The 10,183-nt window shown below is 43.9% G+C and overlaps 1 protein-coding gene across 2 annotated transcripts in view; it reads right to left on the reverse strand.

Annotated features, from left to right (window-relative positions):
* LOC102019240 (quinone oxidoreductase-like protein 2) overlaps nucleotides 1-9,826 on the reverse strand; it is a 36,636-nt gene extending 26,810 nt beyond the window's left edge. Inside the window, exons 1-7 of one of the 2 annotated variants that reach the window (XM_005374910.1) lie at nucleotides 9,659-9,826; nucleotides 9,462-9,570; nucleotides 7,273-7,369; nucleotides 5,908-5,966; nucleotides 5,323-5,388; nucleotides 4,447-4,556; nucleotides 3,500-3,581 (exon numbers count right to left, since the gene is read on the reverse strand). In XM_005374910.1, the coding sequence (XP_005374967.1) occupies nucleotides 3,500-3,581; nucleotides 4,447-4,556; nucleotides 5,323-5,388; nucleotides 5,908-5,966; nucleotides 7,273-7,369; nucleotides 9,462-9,570; nucleotides 9,659-9,708 (573 nt within the window). In that variant the 5' untranslated portion in view covers nucleotides 9,709-9,826. Of the gene's footprint in view, nucleotides 1-3,499; nucleotides 3,582-4,446; nucleotides 4,557-5,322; nucleotides 5,389-5,907; nucleotides 5,967-7,272; nucleotides 7,370-9,461; nucleotides 9,571-9,597 lie in introns of both variants that reach the window. The other variant, XM_013521021.1, reaches the window with a different exon arrangement.
* Nucleotides 9,827-10,183: the final 357 nt, after the last annotated feature.

The raw sequence follows: 10,183 nt of genomic DNA on the forward strand, positions 1-10,183 counted from the left end.
AAAATTTAAAAATAAAAAAAAAGAAAAGAAAAAAGAAGGAAGGGAAAAATTATATACACACACACACACACACACACACACACACACACACAAGATAGCTAAGATAATTATACTACTAATTGCTATTAGTTCATTGAAAAGAATGGTTTGATCAATTTTGTTTGATCAATTTTGCGTACCTATATCTTGTAATCTGAACAACTACTTTGAACCTAATACTATGTAATATATTAACCATTGTTAATTTTCTACTATATTGTTTTTCTGTATCAGTTTTTATTGTTTTTTCCCTTTAAAATAAAAAAAATGTTAAAAAGATCAATATCCAATCTATGTCTGTTAAGAACAGGAAAGGCTTCCCAGAGGATAAAGCATAATTCAGTGGAAAAATTTTCAAGTTAAATAGACCTTGTTTCAAATGCTGGCTCTGCCACTTACTAGCTGAGTTATCTTAGACAAATTACTTGTTATTATTTTTTTTTACTACTTTTACCAGGCAATAATATGCCAATATATTATTTTACTATTTGCCAGGCACTATTCTAAACATTTATGTTAATAACTCATTAAATTATAATAGTCCCATAAAATATGCAGTATTATTATCCCTTGTTATAAAGAAACTGAGGCAAAAGTTAAGCAACCTGTTCAAGGAAGGTCACACACCTAACAGTACGCTGAGCTGAGATCCAAACCCAGGCAATCCAACTCCAGAGTCTAGGCATTTAAGCTCTCTACTGCAATGTCAGCTTCTTCTAGTCTCAGTTATATCATCACTAAAACAAGACTTACTTTAAAAACTAAACAGAACACTGCATAAAGCACTTGGAAAACAAAAATAAATTGCATCTATTGTTACATACGTACAATCATTTATTCTATTTTAACCTCAGAAGAACATTACGGTGAAGGTATAATTATTCTATTCTATAGGCAGAGACAGACTCTGAGGTTAAGCAATCAAGCTACAGTCATCCAGTAGTAGGTGGTAGAACAACTATTCAAACCCAGTGCTGCCTTACTCCAAAGCCCGTGCTTTTCCACTCCATCATTTTAAGGCCTGTGCCTAAGGCCCAACATAGATGGCTGTAGGCCACCTACAGGGAAGTCTGGGGTTTAGAAGTTTCCACAAAATCTGCAAGCACTCAAGTATCACCTGGAGGTGCTTCATCAGTGTTTAACACCCACCAGGCCAACCACTGGCCCCAAAGCAAAGCTCAGAACTTGCACGCAAACACACCAGGAACACCAGCATCCTTGAAGGATTCCAAACTCACCCATAACTATTTGAAACCCAAAACTACTCTCAAAGGCTCCCTGCTGGATCCCTCAAAATAGCACAGTTCATCAAGGGCTATTTGCACACAGGGCCACAATGGACAGACACTAGACGAGGATCAGACACCTGACTTCTATCCCAGGAGTCTCACCAAGACCTGGTGAGACCTCTGGTGAATCATTTTCTCTCTTGGTACCTCACTTTTTTGATCTGTGAAATAGGGATCATAAATGCATCACCTCTCTTCCGAGGGGTTTTGAGAGGACCAAGGGTAAGATAATTGCTGTGGTGGCACTCTGGCAGCAGTACAAAATGCTGTAGATAGAAAGTGTTATCAAAATGACCTATTCCCAGTAGGGGACATGGTAACATTATCTTTAGTTTTATTTACTTTTATTTAAAACCATTTTTGCTGCAAAAGAAAGTAGGTTAGATTAATTTAGTATCTCAATTGAAGCAAATTTTTTCTATTTAACCTTTCAGAAGTATCTGAAGCAAATGATACCATTTTATCTTTCTAGAAATGTTAGAATCACTGGCTCTAAACACTGAAGCCAGTTATGCTCTCTCCCCCAAAAGAAGCTCAAAGCTCTTCCTCTTAACATGAAATGTGTTGGTATTCCATGAGGAGTTCCCTGGTATCTATGATTGCTCTTAGAATTTTCATGTCCTTCCCAAAGGGAGCCTAATGTGGGAAAGGAGAGAAATTACCTAAGCAAATTCCAGTCCAACCCAGCTATCTCTGAACCCACCTATCCAGGTACCATCTCAATATCCCAATCATATGCTCCATGGGAACCTCATATTCAATGTGTCCAAAACTGAACTCGCCATTCCCTCCTGTGTTCTTAGTCTCAATAAATGGCAATTCCACAAGTTAACCTAGCTTGCTTCTTCCCACTCAATGTCTAATAATAACAAGATTGATTTTTAAGAGATTCTTATGATATGCTGCATCCTCTAACACACACATTACATGTGTGATTTCAATATTCCCACAACTCCGTGAAGGAATCATTATTTTACAAATGAGGAAATTGATGCTATTAAATTGGAGACAGAGGCGGTATATGAACCAATATCAGGCTAGCTTTAAAGTCTTGTTCCTTTGAGTAGCAGGATGCTCTCCATCACCAAATTCTCTATTTTTCTATCTCAGAATCTCTCTGTGCTTGAACCCCAATGGCTTCATTTGGGTATCATAACGTCTGACTATCGCAAGAGCCTGTCCTACTCCCTCTATTACTTCTGACCCTGTCCCAAATCTCCACAGCCAGCAGAGTGAACTTTTCAAAATGCAAAGGTGATTCTGTTACCTCCCTACTTACATTTTTCAATAGCCTCCAATATAAATGTTCAAATTTTTCAGCTCCACACAAGTCCCCTTGTCATCTTATCTCTGCTCACCTCTCTAGGGTCACCCTCCACCATTCTCTCCTCAAGTCTTTCATGCCAGAGATGCTACTGCTACTTGCATCTCCTGAATCCACAGTGCCAGGTCCTATTTCTTGGTCATCTAACATGCCCTTCCACCCGAAATGGTCTTTATCTCCCTTTTTCCTCTATTTAATTGCTACCAGTCCTTCAGAAGTCATCTGATATGTCTCTCTTCTCCAAGAAGTCCTCTTTCTCTCACACCAACAGCCTCAGAAAATGTCCTTATAGAGACTTAATTCATTCTTCCATTTCTTGATTCATTAGTTCACACGCCCACAATGTTCTAGGCACTGGGAATACAGTGATGAGCTACACAGACATTTCCCCTACATTCATGGGGTCACAATCCCACAGCAGAGAGAAATCAATCTAATAATGACAAAAGTAAGAGAGCAACCATACGGTGAGGTGTGTACAAAGGGAAAGAGAAGCACAGAGCGTTACAAGATCCTATATAAATAGTGGGGAGAGGAGACTGACCTAGCCTAAGGACAGAAAAATACCATACGAGTTTAAATCTGAATCACAGGGGGAGACAGTTCACAGCGTTACACGTAGAGAAAACAGCATCTGCTGCAGCCATGGAGTAAGGCGGCCCTTGCCAGTTTCTAGCAACTGAAAGGACAAGTGATGTACTGCTAGGTCTCTCACTTGTCTAGAAGCAGACAGATGGCAAGACCTTGCTTGAGCTTATTTTATGTCCCCAGCGTCCCGCACATGACTTTTAATAAACTATCTCTGAAAATGGAGGTATTTTTAATAAAGACTCTAGCATGCAAATACCTTGGCCTGAAGAACGTTTGTCGCCACATCTATCACTGCAAGGCCTGTGGCTCCAGCTGCTGCCGTCACTAAGACAGTTTCTCTGTGCCAGAGAAAGATGAATGTTACTACAGAATCCTTCAAAACTTACCCTATCACACGATTTCAGGAACTCTGTAGAACTAGAACATTTTAAAACAACAATGTTAGAGATCTTTGCATTCAAACCTTCACGTGCATCTGTGTTCTACCCTGGGGGGTGGGTTTACAGATATGACTTGTACATTGGTGCTAATTTGGTCCAGTTTTGAAGACTTCCAAAGAAAAAGATTCCTTTATTTCTCTAGGTAGACCCTAACTTCCCACAGTGGCAACCTCTCCTTTGAGCAACCACTCCAATTTATGCTTCAGGAACTATCCAAAGTCATTCTCACAATAAATACTGCCCAACTTTAGAAGGTGATGGTCTGTAATGGCCACAGTTGAACTGAACTCACCAGCGGGGAGCAACTCTGAGGGTTGGCTCTCTGAAATGATCAAGAGGTAGTTCCCCAGGTAAAGTGGGAAACCTCAGCCCCTTTGAGTTAGAAACACCCTACTTGGAACACAGTCCAAGCCCCACAGAGACAAACACCACAGGCCTCCATTAAATTAACATCTAAACCAATTCAGTACATTTAAGGTTTTCCCAGAAGTGATCTTCAGGGTAGCCAGGTTTGAGAGAGCTATTTTTCCAAATTTATATTGGCCCAGTTCACAGTCTACCATTCCACTTCAGACGAGAGGGGAGCCCCACAGTCACGAGATCTCAGTCCCCAGTGGTTCCCTCTCTTTGTCCTTTCCTCAAGCAAAATAAAGAAGAAATTCTAAAGGGAATGAAAAGGAAGGGAATAGGAAGGTATAGGGAAACTTGAGCACCTTCATATCAGGAAAGGCATCCCCCAGCGCTCTGTTGTCTGCATCCTTACCCAGGCTGGGTACATGCCCGATGCTGCAGAGCCAAAATAGCAGTTCCGTAAGTTACAGGTAAGGTAGCAGCTTCTCGCAGGGAGAGATTCTCTGGAATCTTCCACAGGGCCTATAGGAAGACGTAACAGTAGCTGAGGGATTAAACATATGCACCTATTTGCAAAGGCTAGTCAGTGAATATGATCTGATAGAGTGACTAATCTGAAATAAGAAACACATGCCTGCAATCAAGCCCAGTGAAAGTCAAGACCAAGCAAGCCTTGGGAGAATTTAAGACTTGGGTGCATCAGACTTCAAAACTCTAAGGCTGGCATCTGGCCCAAAAAGGAGCCAATTTATGGAGAACAGCCACAGACCACTGTAACAAGGGAATTATATGGTATATAAATTCTACCTCAGTAAAGCAGGGGCGGGTCTGTGTACCGTCCACCACTAGGGGGAACCATTCACATCTTGCTCAATACAAAGCCACCCCAGCTGGCTCCATTCCCAGGGCTATCTCTTTCATAAGCTTTGTGTGGGAGACAAGGCCTTTACATCCAGCTCAATACCCCAAACCAATTTTTCTACCAAAACTACCTAACTATGGCCCAACTGGACAGCCAGCCAATTGCTTGGGCACTCCAAAAACAAAATTCCCTCCTTCATTAAAGCACTCGACACAAACAAAGCTCTGTGCAAGGACTGTCGCACCAAAGAGAAGGAAAGGTTTAGGATATTTTGAAAAGATGTGTTTGGCTGAGAAACAAGATATGACCAAACAAGTGCAAAGAAAGGGAGGAGAGGGGAGAATAAGAAATGAAGGAAAAGTAGAAATTAAAGAAAACAAAAGAGAAAAACCATCTCCAAGCATTGATATTGAGGGCTGGGGGTACCTTCTGGTCAGTGATGCATTCTTCGGCCATAGCATTAAAGTGACTCACACCAATAACTCTATCTCCCTAAAGGAAAAAGCAGCATTGCAGATATGTTCAAATGCATGGCCTTGCATTTACCTCTTCCTGAGTTAACCAAAGAATGAAAGAAAATACACATCTCTGATCCCCCAAGACACTGGTTAGCTTTAATACCTAGAGTTAACGTTTAGTAAATAAAACAGCAATTCTCTCAGTACTGCCACCAGATTGCCAAGCCCATCTGAGCAGGTTTTAGACAGCATGGAGTTGAATAAGGAAAAGGTTGGTATGAATTAGAATTAACTTCTTTCACATGAGACTCCATCTCTCAGTCACCCACGAGTGAGATCTGCCCTTTAATTATAAAGAGTTTAATGAACCCAGAAACCTCCACCAACATTCCCCTCCCTGAATTTAGAATTAGTTTCTTTCGCTTCCATCTCAGTTTCCCTTCAGAGTCTTCTGCCAAAGGACAGGAAAAGCAAGACCTTTGGGGTACAAATGAAGTGAGCACATTTCTCATAGCTATGCACATGTTTTTTCCCTAGATTTCAATTAATTTACCTCTTTCACTGTGCAGACATCTGTGCCTGTCTCCAGGATGGTCCCAGAAAACTCTATTCCTAAAACATTTTTCAAAGATTAGGTTATCTGTGAAGCCCAGAACTATGGAGAGAAAGTCTTAATCAACAGGCCAATCCTATCAGCTTTTTAAGAGTAAGATTTAAGTACCATCTTCTTCACCTTAGCAGAGGAGGAGAGCACTGTACCCAAAGCACACGAAAGTGAGCATAAGATTTCATGATCACAATCTGAAAAGCTATGGCAGTCCCATTCTTAACCTTGACACAGTAAGCAACTTGAGGATGTGCAAAAGCAGAGAGAATGGCTGGTGCACTGGAACTTCTGACCCTAATCACTGGGACGTTGGGCTTTTGCAGCACCCCAACCATGAGGTCTATTATATAGTATTTATGGGTTTCTGCGTACCTTCTGCTAGACCATAAGGTCTTAAAGGACATGAATGGAGTTTGTTCAGACAGTGCTTGGCTCAACTGAATGAATTATTGCTGCTTCCCTCTCTTATTCCATGTCTGAAACTTCTGACTTTAATGATCATGCATTTCCTACTTGAGCTGCCCAGGGAATAACTCAATCATATATGACATCTTCCCCAGACCCAGCATTTTAGCAAATATAAGCAGAAGGAAATGGTTCCAACTGTTAAGATACAAACAAATACCCAAGACTAGAACATAGCAACTATTTTGCAATCACTGTATCCTTAATAATATATATCTGTATAAACCTGTAAACATGTTAAGCAATACTTGTATTGCTTTAAATAAATTTTAGCAATAAAAATCAGTCATTTACACACTATTTGTGATATGAAAATAATCAGACTGGGCATAACAAAAATCAGACATTGGATTACTAAGAAATTATAAACTCTTTTTCTTTGTTTTGATCCTTTGGCACTAGGTTTCTTTGAGCTTGTGCTCGAGAGACTAAGACATCTTAGCTGCAAACAGATGTCTGAGATCCTGCAATAAAAAATGAAGCCAGTTTCAGAAAAAGGGAATGACCAAGGTCAGTAATGACTCTGACGAACAGAATTCTGGTGAGCATGACGATGTGAATATTTATTTGGTCATTTATTCACTTTTAAAGTATTTATTGAACATCTACTATGAGCTAGATACAATGCTAAGCTGGGGGAGACAATGTTAAACAAGAGAGGCATAGAAACTACCCTCAAGGGGCTCACAAGTAATGATCTAATTAATGATGGAGCTGACATACCTAGCAAAAACCTCACTGATAGCGGACGAACACCACGGAGTTGCATCTGGGAGGAAGCACCTGGTTCTGACAAGTTTCAGAATCTTCCTTTCCTGAAGCATCCCTTAGTCCACCCATACTCACCAGGTATGAAGGGCAGGTGGGGCTTTTCCTGATACTGACCACGGCAGACCAATGTATCAGCGAAGTTAACTCCACAGAAATGGACATCAACTCTGACCTGCAAAGGAAACAGAGCAGCAAAACAGAGACGTACACATCCTGGAATCAAAGTTCATTATTCAGTTATTCGAAAATATTTCATGAATGAAGGACAACTATATGCCAGGTGCTGAACGAACAGCTGGAATGAATCATGAGGCGAAATGGACTGCTTCTGTCTTCACGGAGCTAAAAGTATAATAGAAACAACAGACACTAACCAAATAATAATGAACCCATTTGTATTAAATTACAACTCAATGCAAACTGTTAAAAATAAGAATTATGGTGCTGAGAAAGCATATAATGGGACGATTTGCCTTCTTGGGGAAGAAAAAGTAAGAAAGTAATACTAGAATTAATAACAGTTAAGAGTTAGCTATTCAAAATAGAAGGGAAGACTAGCTCAGCAGTAGAGCACTTGCCTAGTATGTGTTAGAACTTGGGTTTGATCCCCAGTACTAAGGAAAAAAAATGAGAAAAGCTCTACACAGACAAAAGCAATGCCATGTGCAAATGCCCTGTATCAGGGACAAAAGAAAAACCAGAAAGTTTAGAGGATAAAGAGGAGAGAGAAAAAGAGGAAAGAGAGAAGGGACCACACCACACCATGGTTTGTAGGCCTATACTGACTTTCAAGTTAGGACAACAGAAAAACCACTAAAGGGTTCTAAACAGAAAGGCAACATGATGAGCTGTTTTTGGAATCTGGAATTCTGCAATCCAGACTAGATCCCTAGCTTCTGTGTCCATGGCAATGCCACAACTGAAGTAGAACTATAAGGCATGGCCAGAAGTCTCTCTAGACACTGAGCCATCCTGCACCACGCTGCATCAGCTTCACCTGAGAATATATCAGAAATTCTAATTCCTTGGCCCTACCCCTGCTAAACTGAATCAGAAACTATGGGGACAAAGCCCACAAATCTGTTTAACAAGCCCAGGTGACTATGCTCCTTGCTAGAGAACTCCTGCGAAGAGAAAACATTCCAACGGGGGCTGCAGTCACAGGAGGAAGCGAAGGCTGAGACACCAAATCAATGATATTTGTTTCAATGTAGTACAGAAGTGGCCTTATTTGTAAGACATCTTTATCCAAGAAATCCATTCATTCAGTAGTTTTTTTTGAAGCACCTACCACATGCCAGGCACTATTCCAGACTACGAGGATTTAATGGTGAATAGAAACAACGTAATTGCAGCTCTCCTGAGCTAATTCCTTACAGCACAATGTCCGGACAAAGAACAAAAAAGCCCAGCCGTCAGCCTTTGAACACTGGCAGCATGACACATGAGCTACTGACAAACGCACGGCACACATGCGTCCTCAAGCCACTCCACCGTGATTCCAGGATGACCCAGGGATGGGCTCTCTCAGCGTGTGGACACCAGAAGCACAGACTGTCATCGCTGTTCCGTTCTGGCCACAGGCTCACCGTTAGCAACCTTAGGGCTGCCCCTCCATCAGCCCCTCTCACAAGTGGTCCTCAGCACTGCGGCTCTCTCACTGCCTGCTTCACCCCGAGGCAGGATCGCATTCTCCACCCCAGACGCCACTCATCACCAGGGTGGTCAACAGGCAAGGCCAGGTGACTTCCATGTCTCAGCAAAACCCCAAACTAACCCCATCCCAAATCCCTGCAGGACACAGGGAGAGCTTAAGACACACATTCACAAGGACAGAGACGAGGCGGGTGGGGAAGTTCGGGAAAGCGTGGGGGAGTCGTAAAGAAAGGCAGAAAACCTGACACTGAGGCCGAAGAGGAACGAAGCAAAGGACAGAGTCCGTTTATCTGTGTTAAATCAATAACTTGCTGGTGGTTATGCAAAGTCGCGTGCAAATCAGAATTCTGTTTCTAAGGCAACAGCCCTGGAGCCTTCAGAAAGAGGCCTACACGCCTGTTCGGAGGAGAGCTCCTCCCGGTGCGCCTCTGACCCTTTCGGAAGCCTTCAAGGGCTCTGAGCGTCTAGGCCCCAGACTTAGCTGCGCCCCGGTCTCCCGGCCGCCCCCTCGCTTGGGAACTGGGAACACGCAAGAAGCCTGCGGCCGGGGCGGGAGTCCGGGAGGGTGAGACGGGTTTCCAGGGGGCCGGGCCAGGCCAGCACCCTACCTCGTGAGGCAGGACAGGGCGGGGGGCCACCTCGCCGACGGCCAGGGGCTGCTTCAGCTCGGCGCAGAGCGCGGCGCGGTACGGCCGGCCCGGGCCCTGCCTGGCTCCCCTGGAAAAGGCAAGAAGGACGCTTTACCCGGGCCGGGCCTCCAGGGCACCGGGCCGCCTCGCGGGCTGGGGAAGGGCCGGGCCTGCACCTGCGGAGCCGAGGCCGAGGGAGGCGGCGCGCGCACAGCAGCGCAGCCATGGCCGCCGGGGCAGTCGCGAGAGGGCGCAGCCTGAGCGCGGCCGGAAGAGCCGGGCAGCGCCGGCCACGCCCCGGCCAGGGCAGAAGGGCTTGGGGACGCCCCTGGCCGAGCGCGGGCCCCCACCCCCGCCGGGCTCCTGCGCCCACGGGGCGCCCCGCCTCTAACAGGCCAGACCCGGGGGATCCGAGCCCGCTGTCCCCCACCCCAGGCACCTCTGGACCTGGAGCACCCTGGAAGAGAAAACCAAAAATCAAATGAAAGGGTTGGATTCACCTTCGTTGACATTTTTGTAGAAATTTGGAGAGACTTAAAATCACATCTGACAATACTTAAATAGCGGTTCTTGGGTCCTCTGGACAAAGGAAATCCTAAATGTACAGGTCAAGCTTTTGGTCTCTGGTAACACCGTGCCAGAGCTCAGTTCTTGTTACTGCTATTCATACACACACACACACACACACACACACACACACA

This window comes from Chinchilla lanigera, unplaced genomic scaffold, assembly GCF_000276665.1.
Source record: "Chinchilla lanigera isolate Chin_1 unplaced genomic scaffold, ChiLan1.0 scaffold00005, whole genome shotgun sequence".
Classification (NCBI taxonomy): domain Eukaryota; kingdom Metazoa; phylum Chordata; class Mammalia; order Rodentia; family Chinchillidae; genus Chinchilla; species Chinchilla lanigera.